Below are 14,769 nucleotides of genomic sequence, written 5' to 3'. Positions count from 1 at the left end.
CCTTTTCTCCCTCTCTCCTCTCTGACTAATCTACCCCTGCCACAGTATATTATTATTAATAATAATAGTAGTTGAACTTCTAATGAACTCCTATAAAGCTTTTTATACAATTTCCAAACACATCAAAAACAAACAATACCATATATCCTGATTAGTGAGTCAACGGGGACCAAGTGTTTGAATGCTTCATCTGAAGAGGAAGAGGGGCTGATCATGGATTAGGAGGAGAGACATGGACAGGGGATGCTAGGTTGTGATGGATGCTACTGGTGATCTTATAGGTAGCAAGTCTAGGAATCAGCCTAATCTTAAAGCTGCCTGACTTCCCTTCTCATGTGGCAACAACTTAGCTGATGGCTCAGCAGCTCTGGGCACCACAAAGATTACAAACTTCAGAATAGTATCCAGTTTCCCTTACTCAGAAACATCAGATATGAAAACAAAACCTTTTTTAAACACAAATAACTAAATATATACAAATGTACAGTGCCGACTCTAGCCATTTGGAGACCCTAAGCTAAATTTTATTTGGGGCCCTTTCTCCCCTATCGGTCAGGGGCTCCCAAGCAGTCGGAGGCCCCCTAGCGGTCAGGGGCCCTAAGCGACCACTTATGCCTGGTACCCTGCTGTGCTTAGACTGCAAGTAACTGGCCATGGCAACTGTTAAACTCAGCTTGTGTCATTGCGTTCTTCTCAAATGTCAAATGCTCTCTTCTAAAATCATGTTCCTGTGTTTCTGTTGCATCTCAGAGAACTGGCTCAAATACATACATACAAAATACATTCCTCTGCTAATTACTGACATGTTGGATTGTTAAAAGTAACTGGGGGGAAACATTGCTTTCTCACAATCCAATAATTTCTTTAGCATTGTTTTCCACTCATTAGGGTGGAAGTGTTTGGAAGAAGTGTCAAGCTAGCCTGTCAAAGTAGGCGTTAAATGTAATCCCATTAACCCCTTTTCAAGTTATTAAGAAAGTAACCAAGTACTAGTTTATGGGCCAAATCAACGTCAGATAGCAGTGCCACAGACATTTTTTTTTAGTTGCTTTCGATGTGTGGCTGCTTTCCGATGTCAACATTTCCTTACAAACATGGCCGAAAGTACACTACGTTTTCTTTTTCTCTTTGCATATTTTTTTGCGTCACTTCCAGTACCACCACCTCCTTTGTCTCTACTCCAGGTTTCGGGAGCAAGGCTGGTTATTTATTTATTTCCTTTTTATTTGTAGGATATATTTCCATATATATCCATTACTTTTTCATTTATTGAATGACAGTCGACTCTGAAATTTTTATGCCTAAAAGCAAAGCGCCAAAAATGGATGATCTGGACTACAGTAAGTATCGCTAACAGGCAATGCTAGCGTCGTCTCCTCACAAAACACTGACTCAGTTAGCATAGATAGCTAACTGTATCAGGAGGTATTTCGCAACACACATCACCAGCTGTCACAAAACCATAGTAACGTTCGATGCATTACATTCTGTATGTAAAGAGACTGTACATGTTTGTAATTTGTTGGTTAACCAATGTTAATTACTGCAATGACCCCATACCAGTGTAGTCCTTCGTAAAGCTGTAGCTATGCTAATACTAACTTAACGTTAGCTTGAGTCGCCAGCTCGAGAGGTTGTTAGGAAGCCTAGTTAACATAGGCTTTATTCGTTCTGTGCAACTCGACCAGGGAATGAGCGATTTGCATTTTAGACCACATATACAAATATGAATCTACCCATTAGAATATGGTTGTATTTCACGTTAAACCCACCTACTATAAAATGTTATTACTTCACATTATTTGTTAGCTAGCTAGTTCGTTATTAATCTTATACCGGGGGCGTGGTTTTTATGTATCTTCTTTTTTACTAGTGGTCCCTACTGTTTAATATTACGAAGTTATGTTTTTTGATTGGTGAGGATGAAATAAGTTGAACTCACCGTAGCCAGAACTTAAGTAAAAACTGGGTGAAGGACCATTTCCAGTGTCAATACTTTTCAACAAAAACAATGCGTTTACATAGAACCTGAGATTTCTAGCCACGCACAGCACGTAGTGGGTGACATGGATGTCGAAATAAAATGTTATGAGCAGGATATGATCCCATAACTACTGTGGTGATGAGTCTTAGGGAGATATACTTTGCTTCTACTGATCGTGGAGCCACGTTAATGTGTACAAATCTACCTGCTTTACATGGTTATGACTTAATTGAAATATGTCTTACAAAGGAAACATGAAAAGCATTGTCGTCATTTTAAGTGAACTGATATCTGTGAAGCTTTAGGTGGGTATTGTTTTTATTTAGGAAATGCTTTGTTTTTAAAAGGGAAATGTCACCTGCATGTCATGTTGAACTATTGTCTCAATCGATGTGTAACGTTTTGAAGGAGTCATTGTGGTAGCATACAGTTTTTTGGAATACTGCAAGTCGCAGTTCAACAATACAGCGTTTTGAGTCAAAACGCCCAGCTGCAACTTTACACAGACATTTATAAGATACATCTTTGTGTTCTGAATCACAAACTGAGATATTATCTGGTTTTAACATGAGCTGTTTGTCTTTACTGGAGCTATGGGTTGGTCTAAAGACTGATGGCCAACAATTGGTATGGTATATGCATTGGGTCATACTGGGTCTATAGGTTGGCACAATATAGATATCTTCTGCTCATAGGATACCTTTCGTTATAATAATGTATATTAAAAACCTGTGCAACATTTTTGAGGAAGGTTAGTGCTAACTTAATTTTTTAGCATTTCATAACTGCATTAGTTTTTGTTTTTAATGTATGTCACATTGCAAAGATTATAAGAGAAGATCTCAAAATGAGATGCTAAGGTTATACTTTAGGCTAGCCAAGACTAGTCTCAAGACTCTTTAGCATTTAACTGTAGCTGGCATATTGTTACTGATTTGTTTACTGTCCTCGATTTACAGTTTACTTGTAGAAACCACTTTTCCTAAAAAATTATTAGTGTGTTCATTGTCTCAGGACAACTTGTGTGCTGTGTAACATACAGTTAGTGTTCGAGAAATTATGATTTGTCATTCATAGGACTCTGGGGGTGCTGGAATGAACAACCAATCAATACCAAGAGCAACATTTAGTAGTGTCCAAAGGGAAGGATACATTACATTTGTATAGGACTTTTCATTACAGATTTCTCAAAGCTCTATAATATGATATACAATACAATCAGTTTTAATACATTTATCAAAGCAGCGGAATTGTGGGCTAGCATGATGTGCTTGGGTGATGTGGTCTAACTTCTTGGTCCTGGCAGCAGTATTTTGAATTACATTGGAGCCTCGTTAGTGGTTAAAAGAGCGCATTGATCTTGTTGTTCTGGGAGATGATCTTGAGTGTGGATTAGATCCTCTGCAAGTTTTTAACTACTTACATTTTAGACATTCAGCAGACACTTTTCCCAAGTAACTTGACAGTAAGTGCATACATTTTAGGAAAGCTCTAAGGTGAATAAATGTGTTTTACAATACGATATCCGTATTTATTTTATGTGGACATTGAAGTACAGAAAAGGATGAAATGTGACTCCTGGGTTGAACGTGGCAGAGGACATGTGGTTGGCCTGGCTGTTTATTGTTGGCCAGATATGCCTAACACTGGTGACTGGCTTCGGGTGCCTAAATAACATTGCCTCTGTCTGGCTGCAGTTCCTTTGGAGGAAGTTTAACAGAAAGTTTATTTCTATTGGATAGGTCAGAGGAGAGCTGTCCCAGAGATGGATGCTGTGGTCCATGGGGTCAGAAGTGGCACTGAGATCTCAAAGGAGGATCATGATTAGATGACAGATTAAAGTTTGATTTCTTACTGTAGATCGGAATGGTGTCCTACTACTTTCTCAAGTACTTTTGATAAAAAGCTGGTGACTGGAGATGGAAAGATAAGAATGTGCCTGCGGTTTATGTTTCACTAGTGCTTGACTAGGGCTAGCTAAAGTTAGACACAAAAAGTGTCTGGATGGGATTCTGAAATGGGGTTGGATTGAGATGGATGTTTGGTAATAGTAGATATAGAAAATAATTAGACTAAAAAGAAGGCACAGCAGGTCAAGACTGAATCCAAACATTACACTTTTACGTTTACTATAGTCTTCTCCGCATTAGGTGATCAAAATCCAAACAAACTATGGGTATATTCCATGACATAATAAGAATATACCTAGAAATGACATAAACATAAAGGGCATTGAGGCATTAGTCCTTCATCTAGTCATTCAGTTTGCCTATTCTGTGATTGGACGTTAGAATGTGCAAGATGATGGACTGAAGCAGTTGTGAGTGGTATGAATGTCGATGCCAGTTCCCGTATCTCAGAAACGGACACTGTCTGTGATTTTTCTATTGGCTAAAACAACTTACTGATAAAATGAGGGAGACAATGGAGAAGGGAAAGACGTGTTCAAGCTACCAGGCTGTGCTGACAGGACAGGATCTCGGAATGCGCTACTTTGGTCGGCCCTTGTCACTTCAGGGGGGATATCCAGTGGGCTTTCTTAACACCAGCACGGGACAAGTGGAAAAACATGCTCTTCAGTTTACTAGTGTGGACTGAGCTGTACCCAGGCCTTAACCCAGTAGCACTTCTTGTGGAGGTGGAATGGGCTATTTGCAATGTCAATGTATTGCTTGTCCATTCTTCAGCAACTGTGTGACTCCATCACTTCAGCATGGAACATCATCCCTGTGGGATGTTTCTGACACCTTGTAGAATCCATGACCTGAAGAATTCAGACCTTTCTGGCGGCAAAGTGGTCAGAGACTGTGATATATGGACGTGCCTAATAACTAATAAACACTGGCCACAGAGTGTGTAGTACAATCAAAGCTGTACCTCCTGCGATTATGGAAAGGGTGGACGTTACATTACAAAAGGCTTTGAAAAGAATGTAACTCTTCTATCACCACTGTGTGGGTTTAAAGGAATATTCTCACCTTTGTTGAGGCTTGAAAGTTTATAACATATCTTATTAACAAATGAATATCCTTGACTGATTCTTATGATTTTTCTTGCCAGGACACACACGTGACTGTTTATTGGTCAATTACAGCCATTTGGTTTTAAGGACATACCTGAACAATTATGCACTGAACAATCTTTGTCCTTAGTTGCCTCAAAGTTAGGTGCAGAAAGGTTGTTCGATGCCTTGGGATTATCATCTAATGACAAAATTCACGTTTCTCTGTGAGTAGTGAGAACTGTTTGTCTTACCACTCCTACTATCAAATGACAGAATGGCAGGACTCCATGGAATGTTTTTGTGTTGAAGTTCTGTTGCCAGTGTTTCAGCTGATATGATCAAACTTGTTTTTCCTCTTACTATACTAGAGTTCTGTGTGGATAGACTAGTTCTGCACTAGTTGTGAGTTTTGTAATCTTGTCTTTATCGACTGTATGGTTGAGTGCCCCAGTGCAATCTTCAATGAGACTCACCTCATTGCAGTCCTGATTTTCATCATGTATTTCCATTTGACCAGTGAACAGAATGGGAGAATTGGGTACAGGTCAGTGGGTGGATAAAAGATCACAAATATAGATGGAGTCGGAGGAAGTTGAACAATGGTTTGCAAAATGTCATAGGTTTGGATATTAATAGTTTTCTTTTACGTTATTGTTTTCAGTAGAAACATATTGTCTTGAAAATGCACTGTAGCAAATAGACTTTGAAAACTGAAATGTTAACTCAAATTCTCCTGCCCGTAGTCCCAGTAGACCTGAGCCCAGAGGAGCGCTCTGAGTTGGAGGACATCCGTCGAAGGAAGGGCGCTCTGCTCCAGGAGATCCAGAGGCTTAGAGATGAGCTCCGGGAAGCCATCATAGAGGTGGAGGGACTGGAGACCAGTACAGAGGGCAGGTGAGAACAGTTCCCCGCATTTACTTTGGCCGAAGGCTTAGTTCAGAGACCTGAACGAAAGACTTAGTTCATTGATTAGAATAAAATGTTCAATCAATCAAATGTATTTATAATGCCCGTTTACATCAGCAGTTGTCACAAAGCTTACAACTAAGGTGTGTGTTCTTCCCTCTAGTTCTTTCTAAATGTGGGCACTTGCTATAAGTTGCTCGGGATAGGAGAGTCTGGTAAATAACTAAACTGTACACTGTAAAGTTGTTTCAGTTCCATTATTAAGTGTGTAGCACAGTCCTGTGCCCCTACGGTATCTGGGCTGAGTAAAGAGAATTGTCACAGGTGTGTTTAAAAGGAATAACTGCAGGTATTTTCAGGTCTGCCTGAACTCAGCAGCCTGTCTAGGGTTGTCTATAGTGTCTTAAGGTAGCCATGCAGCCTGTACACTAAATCCAATCCCTGAAGGAGGAAAAAAATCATGTTTTGAGCTTCGGCACGACAGTTAACTCGATTGTGTTCTGTCATTTGCTCAATTACTGAAGTCAATATGTGGAATTGTTTGTGGGTGTCTTCGTGTTTAATGTGTCTTTCCTCCATGCAGCAAAACTCTGCAGAAGAACCGACATGTGGCCATGGGAAGGAAGAAGTTTAACATGGACCCCAAAAAGGTGAGAAGGGGACTTGAAATGGCTGCGTGTTTCCGATCCCACACCTCTCCCCCCAACCTTTTCCCATTTCATCTCAATGTCTTTCATGTCATTCGTCTCTTTAGTTTTTTCTCTTTGGATTAGAACTTCCTTGCTATCTTTTTGCTGTGTATATATTTTTCTTCTTAAATTCTCACTACTTAGTTGTAGTGTGCTTTGCCACCATTCACAAGCTATTGCACTCATGTATTCAATAACTCTACCAATTGCTGCTAGTTTGCACTGTCATGTGTATTACTGCCATACTTGCAATATCTAAATGTTCAATAATAATACACAGATTGGCCCTCATTTATCAAAAGTGCATACACCAAATTTCCAGCGTACACCTGGCGTACACCCAAAACCACGGTGACTTTGAGATTTATCAATATGGACGTTGGCGTACGGCACTCTCAAATCCTATGCCAGCTCAGGAGGTGGTGTACGCACGTTTTGAGTTAGTGCAGAAATGCGCATGTTGAGTTATATGTTCTCATCAATTATGTTATATTATGTTGTTTAATTATGATACTGACTGTTGTATACCCAAAATTGTGCAAGAGTTAATTGTGCGCATGTGTGAAGAGACGGGACTTTTATTTTGACCTGTCTCAAGTAACAAATGTGTAGCCGTATACTCAGCCCCTGCTGCAGTTCCCTCGTGCACTGATGTTATGCCAGTGCAGAGATGTAAACTAAAAATAAAACCGTATTAATAGTCATATTTGGAGTGATCTTTGGTGGATGGATGACTACAAAATATTGCACATGGACATGGCGGAGAGAAATGAAACCTTAACAGCGCAGAAAAGAAAATCCTAACGCACTGACAAACTAAAAGATGTGATATATTATGACCTACTGTAAAAAAAACAACAACATAATTACAAACTTCAGTGTTTATTTTTGTGCAACATGGACTTCAAGGTTTCATTTGTGTGACTTTACCAAAGCATTTGACTTATATGTATTCCTTCAGATGCGAGTCTGTGCGCTTTACATGGCGTTTCAGGGTTAGGCCCGGCAGTTGCGCATGGACTGGGTTCAGTAATAAAAGGCTTTGAATTACCAAAATATAATTCAGATTGACAAAATAATAAAAATGACATTCTTCTTCTTTTAGACAATAATAGAAATAATAATAATAACGACATTCTTCTTCTAAATAACGATAAACGTCATTGATAAATATCATGAAATAATAAGACGAATATTACAAATTGTCATGCAGTTATTAATGTGAATGAATGGTACTCCACATCACATCACATCTTTTATTCTGCTTTTTAAACTGCCAAATGAAACAATTTTATTTCTTTCTACCTCCCTGGTGATCGTCTCAATCTCCACGTCAGAGAAGTTTCTCTTTTTTGCCGTCTTCCGTGTGTCCATGGCGTAAAATGAGGGCGTGGGGGAAGCGGAGACTTGAATATATAGGGGCGTGTTATTCTAATGACGATCGTTTTCAGCCGCGGCATTTATCAAGGGAAGGTATTGCGTACACCTGGATTTTGAAGGTACGCACAGTTTCATAAATCAGGCGATGAGAGGAGTGTAAGCAAAATCTTACGCCAACATATACGCCCGTTTCTACGCAAGAATGATAAATGAGGGCCATTGACTCTGATTTTAAACTGCTGCTAGTTTAATGTTATGTATATCGTTGCTTTATTTTTTTATTTTCTGTCTAGCTATATTTTTGCTTATGTATTCTTCTTAATTCTCACTATCTAGTTGTTGGGTATCATGTCACAAGAATTTAATTGTGCTGGGTGACACTGTGTTGTTCAATGCATTTGACAAATAAACCTTGAAACTTTTGATTATAGTAAATGTGTTTGTGTGTGTGTATAGGGTATTGTGTTCCTGGTGGAGAATGAGCTGCTCAGACACACTCCAGAGGACGTTGCCCAGTTCCTCTACAAAGGAGAGGGCCTCAACAAGACTGCCATTGGAGACTACCTGGGAGAAAGGTCATCATTGCCTTCATGTCTCTTCATTCAGTTGAATTTGTTCTTGTTGCGCTGAAACGCCTGAGACTTAACATACATAGGGCATTCATCTAAAGAACTCTCAACTCCAAATCTCTCTACTCTCCTACAGGGAGGAATTCAATCTGAAGGTTCTGCAGGCGTTTGTAGACCTGCATGAGTTCACTGATCTCAACCTGGTCCAGGCTCTTAGGTAAGTTGGGCTGTTGGTCTTCTGGAATAATATTTTTCATTTAAAAGGGAACATCTAGAAGAAAACAGTGTCTTTGTCTATAACCTTTTACATTCCATGGATTTAGCCGACACTCTCATCCAGTGTGACCTACAGTTCGACTTTTGACCTTTGTGTAAACCCTGCAGGCAGTTCCTGTGGAGTTTCCGTCTGCCTGGCGAGGCTCAAAAGATCGACAGGATGATGGAGGCGTTTGCCCAGAGATACTGTCACTGTAACCCTGGAGTGTTCCAGAGCACTGGTACGTACTCACGCACGCACACAAAACAACAAGGTCTACCAGCAACACCCCTAATGTCCGATGGCCCCTCTCTGTTCCCAGACACATGCTACGTGCTGTCTTTTGCCATCATCATGCTGAACACCAGCCTCCACAACCCCAACGTTAGAGACAAGCCTGGATTTGACCGCTTCATCTCCATGAACCGAGGCATCAACGATGGGGGAGACCTGCCAGAGGACCTGCTCAGGGTGAGTCATGGGGGCGGTTGGGGTGAGTGATTTGGGGGGGTGGGGTGATAGAGGGGTCGGGGATGGTTGGTCGAGGGATTGAGGGGACTTCATAGGTGGAAACTTGGGTTGGTGGTTTTTTCAGGCTTTTGTGTTTATTCTTTGTGGAATGAAACTCCAGTTCAGAAGGGATAACTGTTGCGATCATTCCTACTGTCTCTCTGGTCTCTGTCCGCCACAGAATCTCTATGACAGCATCAAGAACGAGCCTTTCAAGATCCCCGAGGACGATGGGAACGACCTGACGCACACCTTCTTCAACCCCGACAGAGAAGGCTGGCTCCTCAAACTGGGTGAGACGGCCACGCCTGCTCCTGACGCTCACCCCCAGGGCTTCACGACGACAACGTCTGCTTGAAATGTGGATGCCTTAAACACATCTATTAACACTCTGTAACACTACACTGAAGGGGTTGTTGGACAGAGATTCTACATCTTCATACTGTGTGTTCTCTCTTAAGCTTTGTTCAGCAATGTGTCTGCCTTCTCTTTCGCCGGTTCCCAGTGAACGTTACGATGCACTGCCAATGTTTTCAGGCTATATTGACCGGCCCGTTGACCAGCAATAACACCTAAAACATGGGTGCGTTACGCTCTGAAGTCTGCCATAGACAGAAATGTCAGTACTGAGGGAGCTGACCTGGGATTCAGGTTTGAGTCCAGGATTGAGGAAGAGCAAGCTGATCTTAGATCTGTGTCCATGGGCTATCATGTCTGTGTGGAGCTTTCTCAGTGTCTGACTCTGGTGCCATGGCTGGTCTGAACAGTTGGTCTTGGTGTTGCATGGCGGGGCCTGTGATCGTTTGTCACTAATACCTCTGCCGTCTTCTCCCTCCCTCCCTCCCTCCCTTCTTTTTCCCCTCTTTCTCTCTCTTCCGCCGTCCGTCCGTTCTCCTCCCTTCTTCCCGAATCCTCTGGTCACTGTTGTCTCTGCTTCTTCCTGCCATTTCCACATTCTGCCGCCGCTGCGTATTTCTCAGGAGGTATGTACTGTGAGAATGGCTCCACGACAAACTGGGGGAAGCAACAGAATTGATACGTAATCAAAATGGCTGCCAGGCAGTATGCTAAAGAAGAAAAAAAAAATTTCCACATATGTCATTTGTTAAAAATAAATTGTTCTACTGAACCAAAAACAAAGTATATACTCTTATCTCCAGTTAACAAATAGAAAACAATGATGTGTCACACTGCCGTTTTCTAACTGCCACTGTCTCTATTTGTCAGGAGGACGTGTGAAAACCTGGAAGAGAAGATGGTTCATTCTCACAGACAACTGCCTCTACTACTTTGAATATACCACAGTAAGTCAAGTGTCTCTCCACCTGCTGCTAAAGAGCAATGTGACGGAGATGTGCCCAGTTCACAGGGGTTGGTGGCCGTGGATCACAGCATGCTCATGGAGTCAGACCTTTGTGTGGTGGTCTGTACTTGTGTCTGTAAGTGTGTCTGTTGTGTTCAGGATAAGGAGCCCAGAGGCATCATTCCCCTGGAGAACCTGAGCATCCGTGAAGTTGAGGACCCCCGGAAACCTGTGAGTATCATGACCCTCAGTACCTTTCAAACGGGACACATTTCCTGCGTTGTTTCTGTGGTGACCCCCCCTTTCCACAGAACTGCTTTGAGCTGTACATCCCCAACAACCGCGGTCAGCTGATCAAGGCCTGTAAGACGGAGGCTGACGGCAGAGTGGTGGAGGGGAACCACAATGTGTACCGCATCTCTGCCCCCACACCTGAGGAGAAGGACGAATGGATCCACCACATCAAGTACGAAGGGGACAAGGGGAGGCGTGGGCGGCAGGTTTGGTACAGCATCAAACACTAACATGGTTCTTTGGCCTCACCAGCTCTGCCGTCAGCGTGGACCCATTCTACGAGATGCTGGCTGCCAGGAAGAAACGCATATCCCTAAAGAAGAAAGAAGAACAACCGTAGATCATTCCGTTCTTCGTACCCACCCTCCTCCTCCCTCCCTCACTCCTCGCCGTCCCTCCTTTTCTCCTCTTCCCATCCTCTTCATCTCTCATTCCAACACGTCCCTGCCTCCTTTCCAGATTCCTTCCTTCCCGTCCTCTGTCTGATGTGAGGAGGACATGTTGCTGTATGGTTGAGGTGTCCGTTCAACCTTCCAGTGCGACTGGGGTTGCTGTGATCTGTACTCCGCTACGCTGTTACATGTCCACTTGAACCCTGCATATACACTTACTGCACTCACTCTAAACACCCTTGTTGTCACTACACCTTCTCCCTTGATCTGTTCTCCGACATTGAAGTGAACTGTGAAGTCAACATGTGTTTTATTCAGGGTAGCGAGCAGGCCACCGAACCCCAAAGCACCCTCTTCCATCACAAACGGGCTGTGTCTCTACAGTCCCGGCCTTTTCTCTCCTTCGTCTGTACTGACCGGGAGGTGTGTTCACAGGCCTCCTGTCCCGTCCTCTTATCATTCACTGTAGCTGAAGGAAAGAATGCCGGGAGGACGAGGAACCGCCGAAGGCCTGTTGAGATGCAGCCCTGGTTTTCTACTGTGCTTTATTCTGCCTGGCTCCAGTTTAAAATGACTATATCGGTATTATCAAAGTCACGCTTTAAAACTGTAGCCTCTATGAAGGAAATTACGCTTAGCCTTAGACCATTAACAATTCTATTGATGAGACGGAGAATGATAAGAATGGTCGTTCTCATGTCATTGTTATTACGATCGGCTGTTGGGGCAGCGTCCCCACAAACTGACCCGTAAAACAGCAGTCAAGCACTGAACACTAAAGATGACAACTCTAGTCAATGACCACTGATTTCTGTCTCCACGGGATTCTTTATATTTCCTTCCTCATACAGACACAAACTGTTAAACCCAGGTTTATAATTTGAGTGGGTTTTAAGAAGCTAAAACGGCAGCTTATTAAAATGTAAACTTTGTTTTTGTTTGTAAATACATGTTAGTGTATTTGTTTACAACACATAGAGATTATTTAATTTATTGTTTATTTTTGTTATTTGTTTGGTTTTCTACGAGCTACTGTAGGACTGCACGTGAAGGTTAGTGGAAAGCTGTTTCTCTACACACACAGATGGACCAGACTGTCGTTCCCGTTACTGTTGGCTGCATTTGAGAAGGACTGTTAGTGTTCCGTGTTGACACAATATAATCCACCATCACAAAGCCTGTCAGATTGTTTTGTGTAGATCAGCCATTATTTGTGGTACGGAAGAGTCTGTTCTATACATAATATTTAAATCTGTGACAATGATAATGTTTCTCCGTCCTCATAAAATCTTGGATATCAAAGCTCTGAATAGCCTGAATGAACAAGGCTCATTGAAGTCTCCAAACAGCCTGCAGTGGCTTTACTTTCACCACAACAACATAAATGGGTGAACATTTCCTTCATGCTACTGACACCCATCCACGTCTGTCAAGTCAGGCATCTTAAAGGGATGGAAGCTATGCAAGGTTTATGGGATATCACCCTACGATAAATCTGCAGTGACCTCAATCTAGTTTCACTACAAGAATGACATTCCTGAAGTTGAATGATCAACCAATGCAGGATAAAGTAAATTGGAAAAGACATGAAACATGGAACACTAATACGTCTTTCAAGTATTATGTGATATTTGAAAACTTTAAATGTATTGATTTAATAATGTTAAAGATACATGTCTAATGATACATTTTGCCTGAATTGCTTATTTACGTTTGTGGTTAGTCAATGCACTGACATTTTAGGAGACACTGTTATTATGATTATGGAAAATGCAGAATTAGTTATTGTCTGCTGCACTTTAACAATTGTAGTGTTTTATACAGGCTTTCTGAGTGCTTTACCTGTAGATTGCCGACACTAATGTTCTCTAGCACCCTCCAGTGGTGGCCAGGCTGTCTTGTAACATCCACTGGTTTCCTTGAAGGCTTTACAAATGTCTCTTTATAGATTACCACTGTCTACAACCATGGTATATAATTGTGGTTGTACTCAAAATATTGCTATGTTTCAAAGTTATAGGTTTAAAAAGAAAATGGTCTGTTAATTGGAATTGACTTAACTAGTCTTACTGTCTGAGAGTTCGTTGTAGACACACCGACAGCAGTGAACGAGCAGGCATGACTGCTGTAAACTACAGAAATTAAAGCACAGTGGACCTATCTGGGTATTCTTGAAGTGCGGAGTTGCCAAAACCATTGTTGGGACATCATAATGTACCAATTAACAGAGACAAACATCTGTAATAATTGACACTAAGGAATAGGCCCCCTCAGACCCTAACACCACTGTTTTCTGGGATATTGTTTTATTTAGTATTTATTTTTGATTTCCAGCTAGATAAAGATGGTTTGGTCATCTGTGCTAGGCAATATGTAGCAAAAACTAAACCACAGTATATTGGTGCCACACAACTGTTGTGAAACAATAAAAAAATAACTAAAGTTTTTCTGAGTCATCATTCAGTGGACATTAAAACAGTGTCAGATCAAATGCTCCATATTGTGTTGATGTGAACTATATTCCCTACAACTTTTTGTGAAAATGAGCTGAAATCTACTTGGTGTTGTGGGGCTGTTTGCCTTTCATTCGTCCTAGGACTCCTGTTATGATTAGCGGCGTGAACTTTGAATCTCTAGGACATATTAACCAAAAAACCTGGTTGCCTCTGCCTGGAGACTGAAATGTGTATCTCCCAGCATGTAGTGACCCCAAGCAGATATTGAAAGGCACATTAATTGACAATGAATAATACATTTGCATGAGGAAAAATATGTACAAAATATTATTATCCTGGGAAGGTAGGATGCACAAAGTACTTCCAACAAGGGTCCTGTGTTATCTTTCTACATAATATGGGGTAATATTATGTGGAATACTAATTTGAGATTTCATTAAAGCGTTACAGAAAAACAACATACAGTGAGGAGAACGAGTATTTGATACCCTGCCGATTTTGCAGGTTTTCCCACTTACAAAGCATGTAGAAGTCTAATTTTTATCATAGATACTCTTCAACTGTGAGTGACGGAATCTAAAACAAGAATCCAGAAAATCACTTTGTATGATGTTCAAGTAATTAATTAGCATTTTATTGCATGACATTAGTATTTGATACATCAGAAAAGCAGAACTTAATATTTGGTACAGAAACCTTTGTTTGCAATTACAGAGATCATATGTTTCCTGTAGTTCTTGACCAGGTTTGCACACACTGCAGCAGGGATTTTTGACTCCTCCATACAGACCTTCTCCAGATCCTTCAGGTTTCGGGGCTGTCGCTGGACAATACAGACTTTCAGCTCCCTCCAAAGATTTTCTATTGGGCTCAGGTCTGGAGACTGGCTAGGCCACTCCAGGACCTTGAGATGCTTCTTACAGAGCCACTCCTTAGTTGCCCTGGCTGTGTGTTTCGGGTCGTTGTCATGCTGGAAGACCCAGCCACAACCCATCTTCAGTGCTCTTACTAAGGGAAGGAGATTGT

At 41.6% G+C, this 14,769-nt stretch overlaps 1 protein-coding gene across 1 annotated transcript; it reads left to right on the top strand.

Annotated features, from left to right (window-relative positions):
- The first annotated feature begins 1,137 nt into the window (after positions 1–1,137).
- On the top strand, positions 1,138–13,732 carry si:dkey-283b15.4 (cytohesin-2). Its single transcript, XM_010884838.3, has 12 exons — positions 1,138–1,340; positions 5,732–5,882; positions 6,478–6,544; positions 8,420–8,538; positions 8,669–8,749; positions 8,917–9,029; positions 9,111–9,259; positions 9,480–9,591; positions 10,526–10,602; positions 10,761–10,832; positions 10,913–11,067; positions 11,148–13,732. The coding sequence occupies exons 1-12, from the start codon at positions 1,274–1,276 to the stop codon at positions 11,233–11,235; spliced, it is 1,251 nt and encodes a 416-aa protein (XP_010883140.1). The 5' UTR covers positions 1,138–1,273; the 3' UTR covers positions 11,236–13,732.
- The last annotated feature ends 1,037 nt before the right edge of the window (positions 13,733–14,769 follow it).

The sequence above is a fragment of the Esox lucius genome, chromosome 20 (genome assembly GCF_011004845.1).
Source record: "Esox lucius isolate fEsoLuc1 chromosome 20, fEsoLuc1.pri, whole genome shotgun sequence".
NCBI classification, from domain to species: Eukaryota; Metazoa; Chordata; class Actinopteri; order Esociformes; family Esocidae; genus Esox; species Esox lucius.
Note: the sequence above shows the minus strand (reverse complement) of the source record. Positions and strands in the feature narration are given on the sequence as shown.